The sequence below is a fragment of the Octopus bimaculoides genome, chromosome 14, assembly GCF_046866305.1.
Source record: "Octopus bimaculoides isolate indiv1 chromosome 14, ASM4686630v1, whole genome shotgun sequence".
NCBI classification, from domain to species: domain Eukaryota; kingdom Metazoa; phylum Mollusca; class Cephalopoda; order Octopoda; family Octopodidae; genus Octopus; species Octopus bimaculoides.
In genome coordinates this window covers 42,683,890-42,703,889 of record NC_142941.1, presented here as the reverse complement: position 1 = coordinate 42,703,889, position 20,000 = coordinate 42,683,890, and the positions used below count along the sequence as shown (strand labels likewise).

Below are 20,000 nucleotides of genomic sequence, written 5' to 3'. Positions count from 1 at the left end.
GCCTTTATGTATATATGTATCTGTGTATGCATGTATATATATGCATGCGTGTATGTATGCATGCATGCATTTATGAATGTATGCATGTATGTGTAATCTACTGTATTGAGATATATGAGTAATCTTGTGTATTTATTCTAGTATATGTGTAACTATAGTTAAGTATATGTGTAAACAAGTGTTATGTATGTAAATTAGTGTGTGTGTAAGTATTTATGTATATATATATAAGCCAGTATATTTATGTATATAAGTAGAGTAATGTGTGTGTGTGTGTGTGTGTGTGAGTATAATCCAGTGCATTTATGTATGTTTGTACTTCTGTGTCATTTTGTGTGTTGTGTAAACCAATATATTTATGAATGTCTGTGTGAATGTGTGAAAAAAAACCAATGCTTGCATTATTGTATTACTTTAACACTGTATATTATTTACACTTAATAAACACTTAGTATTTCATCAAGACAATGCTACAATGTTTTAGTACATGGCATAATGGTATAGTTGATTAAAGAGACACTGATACATGTCTGGTACTGATTCAATTGATCCTGGTGTGATGAAAGTTTAAAATAAATCCATCAAGGTTTCAACACACAGTACCAAATTACTATAAAACATTTACTCTGCAACTCCTTCAAAAATCTGCCATTTTCATTTAATATTTCTAAGCTTATATTTGAAATATATATTTTGAAGAGGGTGTTGATAAATTAAGTACCAGTTACACACTGGGGTCGATGTAATCGACTTCAAGTTAATCCCTTTGTCTGTCCTTGTTTGTCCCTTCTATGTTTAGCCCCTTGTGGGTAATAAAGAAATAAGAAATAAGAAATTTATTTATATTGTTATTGGTGTTGTTTAATCATAGGTTTATAACTTTTATTTAGTAAACTTTTGATCATAGCTATTCCATCTATTGCAGGATTTTAAGCCTAACTAAAACTATATTACCCAATGTGTTCCTTTTCTTTGCCAAGATGCTTAATGTATGGTTTGAGTCAGATTAACAAAATAGCAAACTGGATAATCATGTACTGTCATGTATCACCTCCTCTTTCTTTACCTTGTCCCAAACTGATTTTTTCCCATTGACCATGTCCCCTTGTTCGTTTACTGCTCACAACCTCACCAATATCCCTATATTCCCTATCTCTACCTATCTGTCACTCACCTTACACTCTTGCAAAACTACCTGATCCTCTACCCCTGGCATTAGGAAAGGCATCAGTCATATAACCTATACCAAAACTGATATAGGATTTCAATATCATCCTTTAATCTGCCAAATCCTGCCAAACCATTCAACCCATACCAACATGGAATATGAGTGTTAAATTATGATGATGATGATGATGATGTGGAGACTCTTTTGGTGGATCATCTTATGTATCTATGTTGTTGTTGTTGGTGTTGTTGGTGTTTAGTTTCAGATTACCCCTTAGCAGACCAATGATTGAAGGTATTCCAACAATACTGTCTATCCTGTTATTTTAGGGCTTAATACAACTTGCATGTGATGATGCACAGCCTATTGGTTAGGGTATTTGGTTTATGAGGTCAGTTCCCAGACCAGGTGCCATGCTGTGTTCTTGCTTCCTTTCATTCAGCTGTAATAAGTACCTGTTGTGTTCTGGTGTTGTTTACTCTCTCTCACTCTCTACTTGTTACATCCTGGATGTTCTGTAGGTTGAAAGAAGGAGTATGGCAGAGGGCCATGAGAGGCTGTCTACATTTGCTTGCAGCTACATAGGTGCCAGAAACCATTAATGAAAGCATGATAAATGTCACCATGTCATACTCTTTTGTTTGTGACACCTACCTGTTCTTTATATTATAACTTGTGCTTAATTTTTGTTGTTTTTGTTGAGTGAGTTCTTCAATTTTGGAGATGCTAGGATGTGATTTTGAGGAATATTTAGCTTCTATTTCTAGCGGTTTTAGCGACCTTGTAGATGTTCCCCTCATTGGCTTGGTCTTATTTATATGTTTACTACCAGTGGCAGTGAATAAATAAACCAATTCAGTGTTTACCACAATATGTTTATCACTGCATGCGTTTATCACTGCAGTTGTTCACCACCAGTGAAATTGTAGCCATTCCTTTTGATTTCTTTTTTTTTTCTTTGATCTTTTTCTCCACAGAGGTATATTCCTCGACTTACTGAGATCCCTAACAAAAGACTTAATCAAATGTCTGCCAAACATGACAGCCCTATGTCCCCTCACATGCACTGTGGACCAGTCTGGAGTGGCAAAGATGGTGATCAGTACGAAGAAATAGCAGGTATGTGAATTAGAGAACATCCCTGATCGAATAAACTAAAACTATCAACAGCTTTAAATCATTAAAAGCCAATGAAGATGTATATAAATATATAATACAGTTCTATATTTAAGAGATGAGGAATTATGTACATTATTTACATTTGACGGATATTTGTCCTCATATATATATATATATATATGTGTGTGTGTGTGTGTATTATTTTGTTTTATATATATATTGGAATTTTGTAAACATCAGTTATAGTGTTGTCCTTTACAAGTTTCCAATGAGTGAATCCCCTGGTGGTATAACTGACAATGAAGCATTAGGTACTCGGAGCACTTCATTTAGAAAGCATTGGCTTTTGTCCCTGTTAATATTCTTTGCTGATATACATAGGTAAAATGTATAAACACACACACACACACACAAACACATTGAGTATATAAATATAACATACACATATATATACATACATATATGTGTGTGAGTGTATGTATCTACATATCTACCTCTTTCCCTCTCTCTCCTTTTCTCTTTCTATATATATGTGTGTGTGTGTATGTGCGTGTGTGGGTGTGTGTGCATGCACGCATGTGTGTGTGTGTCCAGAAATCCGTGAAGCAGATAGAGAAATGGGCACTCATATATTTGATAATATTTGGGCATATTATTATTATTTATAATATCATAGTCTCATGATAGCAAAACGAAAAAAAAAAAAATAAACATAAATGTGACACTATCAGGTCACATGCTTTCATCCACACTCATGCATATAGATACTTGCACAATGCATCAGAGAGAAATTTAGAAAAGCAGAACAAAAGTGTCTGTGAGCCTGGAGAAATGAACTCTTCTCAAAATTCAAAGCAGTGCAAGGTGTTGGAGAGGGACCCAGAAGATTGTTATAGAGCTTCCTCTTGGCTCTTTGAACCCTTGACCTATACACAGGCAGGACCTCACTCTTACAGGCTTTGCATGAGTGTGTGTGTGCGTGCGTGTGTGTGCATGTGTGCGTATGTGTGTATGTATGTTTGTGTGTGTGTGCACGCGTGTGTGTAGTGGGCTTCTGCACAGTCTCTCTGACTGCTAAATTCCACTGGCAAGGTGTTAGGTGCTGGTCAGTTTGATGGTGGATTCTTGCCCAAATTCCAGCACATTGGGATCAAATCTGGAACCACATGGTTACAAACTTTATCTCCTAATCACATGGACAAACTTGCCTCCATTTATTTTAGCAAACATTTGCTATTGGTTAGTTCTAATAACTGATAAGCTGTAGTCAAAAGAGTAGACCTAAAAGTCCTAATAAAGGTTTTGACCATTACAGTGTCACAAAGTGATAGGGAAACTTACTTCAGATATATTCTGTTGATGAACATTAATATATAGAATGAATGTACCTTTCTCTCACTCACGCACTCTCTTTTCCTCTCTCTCTCTATGCATACATATACACATACATTTTAGTACATGTATTTAAATACATTCCAAAATAAACAAACACTTCCTTTTAATGGCTCTGAGGAAACCATAGGATGTTGCACAGGTACTCAGATCTGAGTACACTGCTTCTTATAGCAGAAACAGTCGTAAGCTAATGAAAGTGATTACACAACTCCTCGTGTTCTATTGTTATTCATTAATTGATAGCATGCTCTTTACTCTCTAAACAATTCATTTTAAAGCATCAATATGTTGAGTCTTAACAACTGGTTATTAGTTTTGCTGTGCTCAAGTGAAAATCCTTATATATATATATATATATATATATATATATATATATATATATATATATAGATAACTAATTGAGAGACAAACCACCACTCTACAACTCAGAACCCGTCCAAATCCATGCTGTGAGGCATATACCATCTTAATATATCTAATATTTTAATCTAAAAATTTAAATTAAATAACCTATTACATAAATAAATCATAGAAATATTAATTTTAAAAATTTAAAAGTCAAAGTTATAAATTGGACAGTCAAAATTAATACGATAATATACAGTATGGAAGTATAATGTAAAAAGTTAGTGCTAGTACATAGAATACATGCTTTTCATGGCTGAAATAGGACTATATAAAATCATAAGCAAATCCGAGTTCATTATAACGGGAAAAGATTTTACTCCCAAAATCAGTCACGCTTCAGGTCAAATCCCTAAGAAAATACCTAAAATCATTCAAGGAATAAACATAAACATGAGAAATAAAAATATATATAAAGAGACAAAATCTGTAAACTAATCCCTACATTAACGCTATTAATATAATTATTAAGAGTTACAATCTAAAAATATTATAGTAAACAAGGTTAAAACATTATGGATTAAGTAGATAAGAGTAAAAAAAATGTGTTAGTGTACAAAGTTACTAAAAGACGGATGTCAATATTGTTTATAAAATTAAAATAAGAAAACATGACTTACCTGCCGATAAGATTTAACTGTAGATTAAAACAAAAATGGCTGTCCTATAGAATATGGCGTCTATTACCCAGAAGTACCTGTGTATTATAATTACTAAAATAATAACGAAAATATCGAAAAAGAAAATTTACCCAAAATAAAACGTTTCTTGAGGATTAAAAATACTAAAATACTTAAACTTGCAAATTAACGCAGAGTAATAACTATATCCATACGAAAATTCTATATTACGTAAATAATGCTATGAAAATTAATACTGAAAAGTCACGTCATAAACATGGCGTCCATTACCAGAGGTAAGTACGTGTTATAATTACTAAAATAGTGACAAAAATATCGAAAAAGAAAATCTACCTAGATTAATAATACTAAAATACTTAAAACTCTCAGATTTACGCAGTATAATAACTATACCAAATACGAAAGTTATATATTACTTAAATAATGTTATGAAACATTGTAAAAGACTGCTCATATTATCGTTGAATACTTAAAGTAAAGGTAGTTATATGTTCCAATTTTGTATAATATTGTGATGATTAAAGTGTATTCTAAAGCTAATTAGATGTATTTTACGATACTGTTCATAACTATAAGTTGGTACCTAATACTAGGTTTAAATAAATAAATTAGTTATCTAAACTTATTATATAAGTAATTTAATTTATGTCTGCATTTAATATTACGTTCCTCGTGTGATTTAATCAATTTTTTTATTAGTTAATAATATCTCTTTAAATTCGTTAGTACATAATAAGCAGAATTTATTCCCTACCCTATATGATTTAGCCTTGCAAACTATTTCCCAATTTAACTCGTATACTATTCCTTTTTATTTAAGTTCTCAAATGTATTTACTAAGGCCCGTAGAGTTAATTAGATTTCTGTTCTTATATATATATATATATATATATATATATATATATATATATATATATATATATATATATATATATATATATATATATATATATATATATATGTATATATATATATATATATATGCTCATATGAATCATCAGTAAATCATAAATCTAAAACTGAAGCACTCTATAAGTTATAGAGCAGTAGAGTATTTAGAGAAAAATTATGGCTGTTTCATGGGGTTACCCAGGATTTCACATCCATAAAGCACTTAACTTTACATACATTTCATCAGACCTTAATGACTGGTCATTAAGGTTTGATAAGATAAGTAAATTTAAGTGCTTTATGGATGCAAAACCCTAGGTAACCCTATGAACCAACCATAACGAACTTTCTCAAAATATATACTTGTATGTATGTATGTATGTATGTATGTATGCAAGTATGTATTATATATATGTGTGTATGTGTCTGGCTATGTGTGTGTGGTGTGCATGTGTGTGTATCCCCAACACCACCATGCTAGACAACCAGTGTTAGTTTGTTTACATTCCTGTAACCTAGTGGTTTAGCAAATAGAGACCAATAAAATAAGTACCAGGCTTCTTTGTTTGACTGAACTTTTCAAGATGATTGCTCCAGCATGACTGCAGTCCAATGGCTGAAGCAAGTAAAAGATTAAAAAAAATAAAAACTTGAACCCCAGATTAGTGGCAGCAATTCTGTTGTGACATATCGAAGTAAGCTGTTAGCAATCTTAGTACATTAACAAGCTCAGATTCAGTACTTTACGTGAAAATAATTTCACTGCTTTCACACCGTTTCTGATTCCTTTAATAACCATCAAAATGTCATACAATCTTTTTTCTCATCTTCTTTAAATCTGAGACCTTATACACATCTAATAAATCGATGGGTACACGAGATGAACAGTTTATTAGATTTTCATTTTGATTCCGATCTAATCTGATATAAATTTTCAGTGCTGATGGCTTTATTCATGAATTATTATAGATCGATTTGCATTTTTGGTCTGCTTATATTTGCACCGTGAATTTTTTCACATTCATACTTGAAATATATTTAGATACAATAGAAAAATTTCAGTGTGTGTGCTTGTTATTAATATATGTTATTAATTATGACCATTTTATTTGTTTCATTGAAAATAAAATGGCATACTAGCTAGTAATACTCATAGATACACATACATGTATGCATCTATCTATCTACACACACACCCTCATGCACACATATATTCATATATATATATGTACATATGTATACATGTATATATATATATATATATATATATATATATATATATATATGTGTGTGTGTGTGTATGTATATGTATGTATGCATATATATATATATATATATATATATATATATATATATATATATATATATATATACTACGCACACACACACACATATACGACTGTGCTGGTATGGTCGTGTGTCAAGAATGGATGAGGATAGCTGTGTGAAAACATGCCACACCCTAGCAGTTGAGGGAACCTCTGGAGGAGGTAGACCTAAGAAGACATGGGATGAGGTAGTGAAGCACGACTTTTGAAAATTTGGCCTCACTGAGGCAATGACTAGTGACCAAGGCCATTGGAAATATGCTGTGCTTGAGAAGACCCGGCAAGCCAAGTGAGACCATAACCCGTGGCCTATACCAGGGGTGTAACCAGAGCACTTATGCATACCTTTCCTTCATTGGACACTAAACTCTGCTTGCGAAGACCTGTTGAGGCAAGTGAAACTGAAATCAAATTCGATGACTGGTATCCGTGCTAGTGGAGCACTGAGAGCACCATCCGAGCATGATCGTTGCCAGAGCAGCTGACTGGCTGGTGGCACGTAAAAAGCACCATTCGAGTGTCGGTGGCACATGAAAAAAAATTCAAGCGAGTTCATTGCCAGTGCTGCTGGACTGGCTCCTGTGCAGGTGGCACATAAAAAAGCACCATTTGAGCATGGCCGTTGCCAGTACCGCCTGACTGGTCCTCATGCCAGTGACACATAAAAGCACCCACTACACTCTCAGAGTAGTTGACATTAGGAAGGGCATCCAGCTGTAGAAACTCTGCCAGATCAGATTGGAGCCAAGTGCAGCCATCTGGTTCACTACTCCTCAGTCAAATCGCCCAACCCATGCCAGCATGGAAAGTAGATGTTAAATGACGATGATATATATATATATATATATATATATATATATATATATATATATATATATATATGTATACTGTTGTGTCTGGGGAGAGTCATTCTCTTTTAGTGCCTTATAATTTAATACACTCACAGTTAAAATTTCCACAGTTGCTCCCACAAATACCAAAATAAAATTTTGAATTTATGGAGGGTCAAAGTTGAGAACAAAAACAGGACAGTGGAGACAAACAAGGAAACTGAGAGGGAGAGAGAGAGAGACATACATACATACACACACACACACACACACACACACACACACACACACATACTGGTGGAGTTGCAATCTACTGTTTAATAATTTTTTTCCCCATTATTTTCATTTAATTTTCTGAAGTGAGGTAGTGATTAAATACCCTTAATAAATAATAAATACGTCCCTATACATATTTGTAACAGCACCATATTTTATGCACAAAACATCTATTTTATCAGCATGTTAAATCATCCACTTCATCATCACCATCATCATCATCAGCAGCAGCAGCAGCAACTACAGTAACAACAGCAACAACAACAACAGCTACTACTACTACTACTACTACTACTATTGCTACTACTACTACTACTACTACTTTAGCATTTCAACCATTCATCACTTTTGCTCTGACTAGCCCTGAACTATTCATTTTTTCAGATAATCCATAGTAGTCTTAGCTTAATTTGTTTGTTTTTTTTCCATTTTTTTTTCTTTTCTTTTAAAGACGACATATACATTCTGGGCATCATCATCGATCATCATCCTAGACAATATGCTCACTTTATTCTCATTATCCATTCTCAACACATGTTCTTAATACCAGCTTCTTAACTGTCACAAAGGAAAACCTGACGCATTCAAATTCAGTCACTCCTTCATTCCACATCATACATTATACATTCAGATCCAATGTCACACCGTCTCCACTATTCACATTTTTGCAGTTCTTACAATAATGCCACAGCTTTTAAGACATGCAACACGAAAATACTCTACCTTTTATGCAGGCAAAGATAAAATGCATTTAATGCATCTAGTCTCATTTATCACGGGGGTGTGGTTTATAAAAAAAATAAAAGAACAACACAGTGATAAATGAATCGTTGTTAAATGAATCACCTCCATCTCCATGTCTTTAATAAATGGAATGAATGGTAGATTCGTTGACACCAAACTTGTCGAAGCTCCGATGATTGTGTATTTTTCTGATTCTCTTTTCCTTTTCCTATAGAGAACACCTTTGTCTGTAATCATTTGTTGGGATTAGGCACCCATAAACTTTGAAACAGGGGGTTCAGGGAATGCATGTACACTCCTTAAAATTTTGGGAGGTGGGCTGGAAGTAGTTTTGAATATCCTCCTGGAAAATTTTTCTTTGCTACAACAGATGAGCATAGAAACATTTTCAAACTGATTTGAAATGTTGTTTTTCCATTATTGGTTTTATCTAAGGTGGTGAACTGACAGAATTGTTAGTAATCCAGGTAAAATGCTCAGCAGCGTTTTGCTTGTCTTAATATTCTGAATTCAAATTCTATTGAGGTTGACCTTTGCCTTTCATCCTTTATAAGGCAGTGAGCTGGCAGAAACGTTAGCATGCTGGGTGAAATGCTTAGTGGTATTTCATCTGTCTTTACGTTCTGAGTTCAAATTCAGCCATGGTCAACTTTGCCTTTCATCTTCTCGGGGGTCAATAAATTAAGTACCAGTTGCGTACTGGGGTCGATCTAATCAACTGGCCCTCTCCCCCAAAATTTCGGGCCTTGTGCCTAGAGTAGAAAAGATTATTGGATTTACCTGCTATGATTGATGTACAAATATTATAATAATCATTGGCAGAATAGTTAGCACAATGGACAAAATGCTTCGCAGCATTTTGTCCGTCTTTACATTCTGAGTTCAAATTCTGCCAAGGCTGACTCTGCCTTACATGCCTTTCGGCATCAATAAAATAAGTACCAGTTGAGCACTGGGGTCAATGTAATTGACTTATCTGAAATTACTGGCCTTGTGCTAAAATTTGAAACCATTATTATACCTGTGTTTATTTTCATATTAAGATTGAAAGCAAATCGACCTTGTTTGTATAAAAATTTTGGACCTGGGTTTGAACCCCCTAAGCAAATTTCATTCTCACACTTATGTAGACAGCTTTGGATATTTTCTGTTAACTGATCTCATGTTGATGGGGACAAGTATGTAAATTCTTTTATTCTTTTACTTGATTCTGTCATTTGACTGTGGTCATGCTGGAGCATCACCTTAAAGGGTTTTTTTAGTCAAAGAAATCGACCCCACAACTTTTTCTCTGTAAGCCAAGAACTTATTCTATCGGTCTCTTTTGCCAAACTGCTAAGTTACAGGGACATAAACACACTAACATTGATTGTCACGAGATGGTAGAAGGGCAAACACAGACACATAAATACATGTATATATATATAGATAATAACAACAAATGGAGCAAAACGCATGTCGATGAAAGTTCCTTTAATTCCTACACATATGTTTCGAAGCAAGTGAGGGCCATTTCACAAAAAAAGGACATGCGTTTTGCTCCATTTGTTGTTATTATCCATATATTCTCAAAATGTATCACGTTAACTCGGTATATCAACCTGTAAATCGGCTGGGATATCTTGTTTTTTAGTGTAATTTTGCTACCCCTGGTAACCATTAACGTATTCAAATTATCGAAAGTTTTAACAACTGAGATAATATTAATATACATAAAATAATGTATATATATATATATATATATATACACACACACACACGATGGGTTTCTTTTCAGTTTCCATCTACCAAATCCACTCACAAGGCTTTGGTGGGTCCAAAGCTATAGTAGGAAACAAGTGCCCTAGGTGCCATGCAGTGGAACTGAACCTGGTACCATGTGATTGGGATTCAAGCTTCTTACCACACAGCCACGTCTGTATAAAATAAAATTCACAGCCTCACAACAGCACAGTGATGTAAACACCAGTGATAGTCAGTGCATGCTTGGAAGGTGACTCGTTGGTGGTCACTGAGATGCATTTTTGTGGTACAAGCAGAATCCTTTGACTGATTGACCAATCACCAACCTGTGTAATCACAGATCAATCTATGATGAACATAACATGGTTCACAATTGATTGTATCATCTCATTCCAGACTAGTGACAAACGAACAGTTATAAACAAGGTTCCATGTATCAAAGTGAAAAGGAAACTGAAAATAATGTTCTATAAACTAGATAGAAAGAAGAACTTTCTGAAGATTTGCTTTATACTTTAATAGCAAATCCTTAATACTACTTAAGAAATTTTTGCAATAGAAAAGAAAATGATATATGAGAGATCAGAGTAACAGCTGAAGATAATTCTATATGAGTCATTTAATTCTTTCTTTATTATAGAATTTCAGCAGTAAATCATTAAAGATAAGTTCTGTCATTTTACTGTATTGATGGTTCTGTTTCTCTTCTGTCTGTAGCTTGCCGCTTGAAAATGAGGCTTGGAATGAAAGAAAGTTGTGAAGCAGGAGAAATCTAAGATCAAAAATGATTCTTCACATTGGTAAGCACACCCAAACATTGACTAATAACTGCTTGTGTTTAATTAGTTTAATATGAAATAATTAGACCTACTTCTTAATTGATTCCTATATGAAATATATCGCATGGTTTTCATTTAATTAATTAGAATGTAACAGTGAACTCTGAAACAAAAGTGAATAAGGGGAAACAAATTTTTTTAAATATATCAAATTTTATACTTTATTTTTTTAAAATCTTTTATTTGTTACAGTCATTAGACTGTAGCCATGCTGGAGCACTACCTTGAAGAATTTTTAGTCATAAAAAATCGACCCTAGTAGTTATTCATTTTTTTTAATGCTTGGTACTTATTCTATGGGTCTCTTTTGTTGAACTGCTTTGTTACAAGGACGTAAACACACCAACATCAGTTGTCAAGCAGTGGTGGTGGTGGTGGGGATGATGATGATGATGGTGAGGAGGAGGAGGAGGAGGATAATGAGGACACACACACACATGCACACATAAGAGATAAATCTCTGTTGATTTGCCTGGATTCAAAATGTAGAGTATTCTTTAAAACATTATAACTGAAAAGTTCCAATTTACAATCTTCAGAATTACTCATTTCTGATCATCAGCTGGCAAACGAAGTCTACTTTTCTTTTGAAATATTCACTGTTTAAATGTTTTTTTTTGAAAAATGAAATGCAAGTTCGAATAAAAACACTTATCCTTATTTTCTTTCATTTAAAAACCTTTGTGAATGGCACATGCAAAAATAATTGCTTCAAGCTTGTGTTTTTCATTTCCTTTCTGGTTCTCATGATAATAATATAAATGTCTCAAGATCCAGTTGGACATAGTCATGAACTTGTATATATGTGTGCATGTATGTGTAAGTGAGTTTATATATGTGTGTATATTTGTATGTGTGTGTAACTGTATGTGCGTGCCTGTATGTTTGTACACATGGATGTGCATGTGTTTATGTTTGTCTTCACCACAGCTTCAACTCTGGTATTGGTTTGTTTCTACAGGGTGTCCACAAAGTCTGGCTACATGGAGTAAACAATTAAACAATTAACATAAAAAATTAAATATAAGAAATAATAATTTCTTAAAGTATGTGTTAATCCCCATGTACCCAGACTTTGTGGACACCCTGTCTATTACTTTTCATTCACTTTCCTCTATGTGACTTAGCAGATTGGCAAAAGAGCCCAAAAGAATGAGTACCAGACTTTAAATAAGAAATTAAGTCCTGGGGTTGACTTGTTGGACTAAATTCTTCAAGATAGTGCCCCAGCATGGCTGCAGTCATATGACCGAAATGAATCAAATAAAAAGAGGTCGGTTATTTACAGTGAATGGCTCCACAAGTTTGAAACATCTGTTTGAATTGTTGGAATTATCCTAAGCCAGTCAATCAAGGGTGAAATACAACCAGTACTTATTTTAAATTAAACTGATTTCATTTGAGTGTTGTCACTTGCCTTGGAGCACAATATAAGCAAGAGAGATTAAATTTATATTGTTTTGATCTTTTGTTCAGAACATTAGCAATACAAATGTTGTACCTTATATATTTACTTTATCAAAATACAGTAAATTCTATTATATAGAATGCAAATTTTGGAGCTTTCATTATAATTAATAGAACACCTCTCATTGTCTGAATACATGATTTCAAACCATTTTCTGTCCTTATTTCAATATAAATTTTAGAGACTCATTTCAACTGTCTAAACACTGTGCCATTTCGCATACATATAAAATTCAGTTAAAAATAAATAAATAAATAAATATATACAAATAGCAAAATGAAAAAAACAATAACAAAAGCATAAACAAATTGCTACTGTTGAATATTTGTATTACTGTTTCATTGTCATCATATACAGAAAATATTTTTTCATCTCTGCTTTGAAATGTTAATTGTAATAACTAAAATCAACTGGATCTTTGAGTTACTATGTTTCAAAGGGTGAAGTATTATTAATTTGCTTCACGTTAATCTATTAATTACAATGAATTTGTTTAGAAATTTACATTTTACAATAATAACTACACATCGAATAGTCGCCGTTATTAAATATTCACACTTTGAACTATAGTTTAGATTTTATTTAATATTACAATTCAAATTATCACTTTCAACTGTTAACTTTAATTAAATATATGTTCATTGGTCAAATATAACAAGTCATACATTGTTATGTTAACACTAGCAAACTTAACACTGGAGTGTTAACCAGAAGAAGCAATCTCATTTGGACTTGTTAACTACAAGACACCATCTATGTTGGATTGATTAACTTAAAGAATCAACCACACTTTAAACTGTCAAGTATAAGAAGCAGCCACACATTGATGTGTTAGGTGGCCTTATTTTGAAATTCCAAATGCAAATATATTGCATCAGTAGCTTAGCTATTTTTCAAATGTTCAATAAACTTAATGGAATTTCAAGCCTAATTTTTCTCTAGCTTACAGCAGATAAGAGGAAAGTGAATGAAAAGTAATATAGAAATTAAATTGGGTGGCAGCTAGGCAAATCAATATGTAGCACAATCTTTCAATTGATTCAAGAAATATAAATCATTGACTTTATTAGTTCTCTCTTGAATATTTTTCTCCAAAATATGATGTTAAATATTTTTCTGTTTTTGTTGATACATTGACTTGAGAAGCTTTTCTTTTCTTTTCATTATTTAATTACCTTATTCATAATCTCATTTTTATGTCAAGAAATATATTTCCTGAACACCTGAATCTAACACAATTCCACTAAATGATTACCACTCTCAATGTGTTCTTATGTATTGGGGAAAAAAAAAGAAGGAAAAAACAAACGAATAGTAAAAAAATAAATAAAAAAAAAAACACAGAGCCAATTAAGTTTATCCCTTTTCAAAGTAATCTCTTGAGTTCAGTGTAACAGAACGGTTGCATTCCATTTTCAAACAGAACAAAGATATTTTATATATTTCTTTCTTATATTCTTGTGTTTTCTCATGAATTTTAGTTGACAGTTTCTAAAATATTCTTTTTGTTTTGTGCTTCAATTTTCAAAATAGGAAGAGGAGAAGAAGGAGAAAAAAATGTTTCTCAATAATGTATATTAGAAATGTAAGGAAAGTGTATTACCAGTTTATTGTATTTGGTTAGGAATGTTTGCCATACACAATCTAGATATACTTCTCCCTTTTCTTCATTGCCTTTTTCTTAAGAATAGCAGAGATTTCGGTGAACTTTGTGATAATATATAAAGGTTGTTAGTAGCATATGAAAGAGACTGAGCTGTATGTGTACGCTGAGATAATATTCAGAAAATTTTTTTTTAAAATCATTGATAATTTTGTCCATTATTGCAAAACTATATCTGATACATTATTACTCAATTGATTTTTGTAGGTTAATAAAATTATAAACTCTCAGCATGAAACATTCATCCATTTATTTGTTTACTGGAAATTATCAGTATGACTCATTTTTTTCCCTTCTTAAATTATAATTTTTTTTTTCGTGTTTTAATATTTCTTTGTTTTAACGATTCAAGAAGGTTAACCTTAAGGTGGTGGACTGGCTGAATTAGTGTTGTACAAAATGCCTGACATATTTAGTAATAACAGTTCATGTTCTGAGTTCAAATTTTGCCAAGATCAACTTTAGATTATACCGTCTTTCCATGGCACTTGACCCAGAGTAGAGATTGACTGACTGGCCCAGGAATTGAATGCATACTCACAAGCTAAAATACTAGGGGAAAACAAAATAGAGCTCTACCAAAAGCTGGTATGAATATAAAGCCAGTAAAGTTCCTCAACTGATGAAGGGATCTGAAACTAATTCCATCTGCTTTGATTTTCAAAATATCAATAAATTTTTGGAGACTGCATAAGGTAGGGGAAAGAACAGTAGACACCATTGTTAAAATAGTCAAATACTGGAATTCATTTAATATTTTATAAGGCATCCTAGATATTTTTGGAGGGAAATCGAAATGCTCTTCTATATAGGGCTATCAGCAGTAATATTTTGCATCTCTGTTTCATTTTACTGTATTATGCAAATGTGAAGGTACTTGGCAAAGTGGTTAAGGGTATTTATTTCATGGTCATAAGACTTTGAGTTCAATTCCTGGTGGTGCATTGTGTCTTTGAGCAAGAAACTTTACTTTCACAAGGCGGTGAGCTGGCAGAAATGTTAGCACGCCGGGCGAAATGCTTAGCGGTATTTCGTCTGCCGTTACGTTCCGAGTTCAAATTCTGCTGAGGTTGACTTTGCCTTTCATCCTTTCAGGATCGATAAATTAAGTACCAGTTACCCACTGGGGTTGATGTAATCGACTTAATCTCTTTGTCTGCCCTTGTTTGTCCCCTCTATGTTTAGCCCCTTGAGGGCAATAAAGAAATAAGAAACTTTACTTTCACATTGTTTCAGTCCACTCAGCTGCCAAAAATGAGTAGTACCTGTAATTCAAAGGGCCAGCTTTGTCACATCCTGTGTCACACTGAATCTCCCCAAGATCTACATTGAATGTATGCATGTTTGTGGAGTGCTCAGCCACTTTCATGTCATTCCATTGATTGGTTCAATAGAAACACTCATCATCCTAACCGACAGAGTGTGAACTATTATCTAGATATTGTAATTTGGCGTAACAACAAAGATAAGCAGTTGCTCAAAAACATTCTTCCATTCTTTATTAGTCCAATGTTTCCTTTTGTATTCTTTTTCAATCAGCTGATTCCCTTTCACATTAGCACAAAATAGGGGCAATATGCATGATATTTTAAACTCCAGTTTGTTTTTATATTCTCTAAATTGGAATTCCTTCGCTAAGGCCTTTGATAGTCAAACACAGATATCTATGGTACTTATACAACATCGATTATAAATAAATATGATCAGAGGATTTTATATCTCTTACCTCTTTACTGGTTTCAGTTACTGGACTATGGCCATGCTGGAGTACTATCTTGGGAATTGAACTCATGACCTTATAAGTATGAGTTGAATACCCTAACCACTAAACCATCCACCTTCACCAATGATTAATAAGAGATGAAGTAAATATGAGATAGGTTTGAAGCAGACTTTGAGTAGAGAGGGCATGTCATTATAGTGATCACAAATAGTGGCAAAAGGAATTTGACAAAGCTGGTTATTGACTGATTAGCTAAATGATTAATCAGACAATCAATTGATTAATTGGTTAAATGTTAACAAATTGACTACTAATAATAAGAGAAGTGAAATTGAACCAGTGTGTGTGTGTGTGTGTGTGTGTGCGTTTATTGACATAATGACCCTCCCAAGGTGTATCAGAAGCTGTTTCAATTCAACACATGAACCCTGATTTAAATTGGGACTCTTGGAAATTAAATATAAAAACAAAATATAAAAAATCGTTCTTGTGGTAATTGGTACACTCAGTACCATGCCAAAATTGTTATCTAAGAGATTGGAGGATATTGGAATTGAGATATACAGACTGTTGACCAACAAGAAAGTGCCATTCTGTTTTCTGCAAGAATTGTTAAAACAAAAGATTGTTGAAATTTCATGGAACTTGTCACCAAACTACACAGTAACATTCCTTGTAAATAAATTAACATGTAACAGCTTTTGAATAATAATAAAATAACAACAATGATAAGATGATGATGATGAAATAACAAAAACAACAAAATTGTTTTTTCTCAAACGCTCAAACCATTTCATGTCTGGCCTGAATAAGCCAAATGAAATATAAAAATGAAATAATAATAATAATAAAGTTAATAGTAATAATAATAATAATGATAATAATAATAACAATAATAATAATAATGATAATAATAATCAGAATATCAATATATTTTTTTAAATATTTTTTATTATTTTTCTTTCATCAAAACTTACTTCAGCAATACTTTTCATATAAGTCTTCATGTATAATCCCCCCCTCTACACACACACACACACACAAACACACACATACACACACAACCCTTTCTTGCCCTCACCCTGTCTCCTCTGCTCCCATTTATCTCTCTGATAGTTTTCTCCAAACAAAATATTTTTTTTTTTAAACTGAACTTTTTTTCTTTTTCGCAAAAAAACCTTATTCTTAGCAATACGTGAGAGGAGGTGGTGGGAAGGGGGGGCCGTGACGAGGGTGTGGGGAAGAAAACTTGTTTGTTTATTTCTTCATGTATTTTCTTCATTTATTTTTTTCCATTCTTTATTATTATCATTATTATTATTATCATTATTATTATTACGATTATTATTATTATTATTATTATTATTATTATTATTATTATCATCATTATTATTATATTCAGTTTCTTCTCTTTCTTTATTTTTCTTCTCTTCCTGTTGTAAAAACATTGAGTTTTATTCTGAAGACTATAGTTTGATTTATTGTGGCAATAAATAAAGTAAAACAAATAACAACAACAACAACAACAACCACAACAACTGCAACAACAACAGCAACAACAACACCAAAAACAACAACAACAACAACAATAATAATAATAATAATAATAATAATAATAATAATAATAATAATAATGGAAATAAAAAATGTGAGATTAGCAGCCAACTGAGAGAGCTTTTAAGAGAAGATGAATAGTGTTTGTTTGAAAGATATTGCTTGGAAATAGTCATCAATGTCTTTTACTCTGCTCCCAGCTAATATATTATATAATAAAGGGAAAAAGACACAATATTTCAAAGTAAGTCACTATCTCTAGTTTCATTTTTCATTTACACTAAAAAGAACAAAATCCGACATTTACTTCATTATAGTGGATGTTTTGGTTAAAAGAAAAAGAAAAAGAAAATAATAATAATAATAGTAATAATAGAATGGTATTTTCTGTTTCACTATGAAAACAGGGGAACAAGATTGTAGCAAGCGTACACCTGGCGCTGATTATGGCAGAGAAAAGAAAGTTTAAACAAAAAAACAAAAAAAAAACAACATTTGAACTTTTTAAAGAAAAAATGGTTGAGGTTATTTCATGTTTGGAAGCAAATAATAAGAACAGCAAAAGCTTTAAGATGTTTATGTATGTGGATGATGATGATGATGATCATGATGATGATGCAACTACTTAATAATAATAATAATAATAATAATAATAATAATAATAATATTAATCCTTTCTACTATAGGCACAAGGCCTGAAATTTGGGGGAGGTCCTATGCATAAAGAGAAATATACTCACACACATAAAAAACAGAGAAAAACAGAGATGGGAGAAGGGTAGAGAGATAAGGAACAGGACACACCAGTCATTTTAATAAGTTTGTCAATTGATATGACACACCAGTCATATCAACAAGCTCATCAATTGTTCAGCAACGGTCCTCTATGATCAGTTCAGGAATTTTCATGATGTTTTCATTCTTTTGGGAAGTCAACAGTCATCCTGAATGAGGTTGGTCTTCAAGTGACAAGTGATGATTCCTAAAGTGTAGAAACCTCTTGTAAACTTGTGTTTTGCTCATGACAGCATCCTTGTAAGCTGTTCAGAGCATGACAACTGTTTTGGCAACTGTTTTACCCAGCAGTAAACAGAATTCCATGGAAATGTGCTGTTCCTTCATTTCAGCAGTCACAAAAGTTGATGAACAGGGGAGAAGCACTTCAAAACAAAGATTCAGCACATGACAGTATCGGTACATGAGATGCCGCTGGTTGGCAGACTAATGCCTGAGGGCTACATGAAGTCGCTTCTAGAGGTGGAAGCCTGCACTACAATAGGCTTGTCCCACAGAGAATGTTTCTGGTTACATCTGGATACCTTCTTGTATGTAAGTGTTGAATTAGCAATGTTAAACTACCTGTGCTAAAACATCTCATACCCAGTACATGAGCATTATCGAGGGCTAAAAGGGATAATAGGGATAATAGTTCTTGGGTGAAGAAGTATTTTGTGATGCAATTTTTGCAATGTTGATAATTTGCATTTGCCAGGAAGGAAAGAACCTTAGTGACAGTGTGTTGTAGCATGTGTAGCATCTGTAATGAACTAAAGTGACTTAACTGCATGCTTATTCATATTTATGTGGTTGTGGAGGTAGTTTCCTTATGTGTATGTTTGTGTCTTGGTGCTGTTGAAGAAGACAAGTTTGGTATGACTCTATTGGAAGATGATTTCAAGGCTTCTGGTTGTAGAAATAAGAGTAAGTTTGGCACAAAGTGTCTAAGTTGCATATGGATGATGCAGAATAAGTTTATTATTTAAATAAGTTAATAATCTATGAAAGAATATGAATGATTAATATAATGTATAAAATGAAATAGTTGAGAAAAATATTTGGTAACATATATACTGTGAAAATTCTTTTTCTTTTTCTGGAAGTGTCATACAATATCTTGTTATATATATATTCTGAAGAGATACTGTGGTCCTGAGCTTGTTTGAAAAATGCTTTGAGTGATATTCTTGAATGCATTATATGATATTTTGTTATGTGAAAGAATGAGAATATTTTATTCTTGCTTTTTCATTGTTTACATCTTTGCTACAGAATAGGATCATATGAAACATAGAAATACAATAGGAATCCATAGATTACCTTAAGTTCTTAGAATGAAAAGCATTTAAAGTAATAGATGAAGAAGAGGAATCTAGTATGTAGGGAAGATATGAGATTTAAAACTGATGAATAGATTTGGATAACAGGATGAAGAA

General features: G+C 32.7%; 1 protein-coding gene across 7 annotated transcripts in view; it reads left to right on the top strand.

Annotated features, from left to right (window-relative positions):
- LOC106882960 (protocadherin beta-16) overlaps positions 1-20,000 on the top strand; it is a 163,171-nt gene that overhangs the window by 141,239 nt on the left and 1,932 nt on the right. For 3 of the 7 annotated variants that reach the window (XR_016244310.1, XR_001411054.3, XR_001411055.3), the window contains one exon: positions 11,258-11,340. The exons of 1 other annotated variant lie outside the window; for it this stretch is intronic. Coding sequence is in view for 2 of the 6 variants with exons in the window: in XM_014933809.3 (XP_014789295.1) it covers positions 2,146-2,287; positions 11,258-11,316 (201 nt within the window). In the remaining 4 variants the exon portion in view is untranslated. Of the gene's footprint in view, positions 1-2,145; positions 2,288-11,257; positions 11,341-20,000 lie in introns of those variants that run through there. 3 more of the 7 variants (XM_014933809.3, XM_014933808.3, XR_016244311.1) reach the window with 2 other exon arrangements.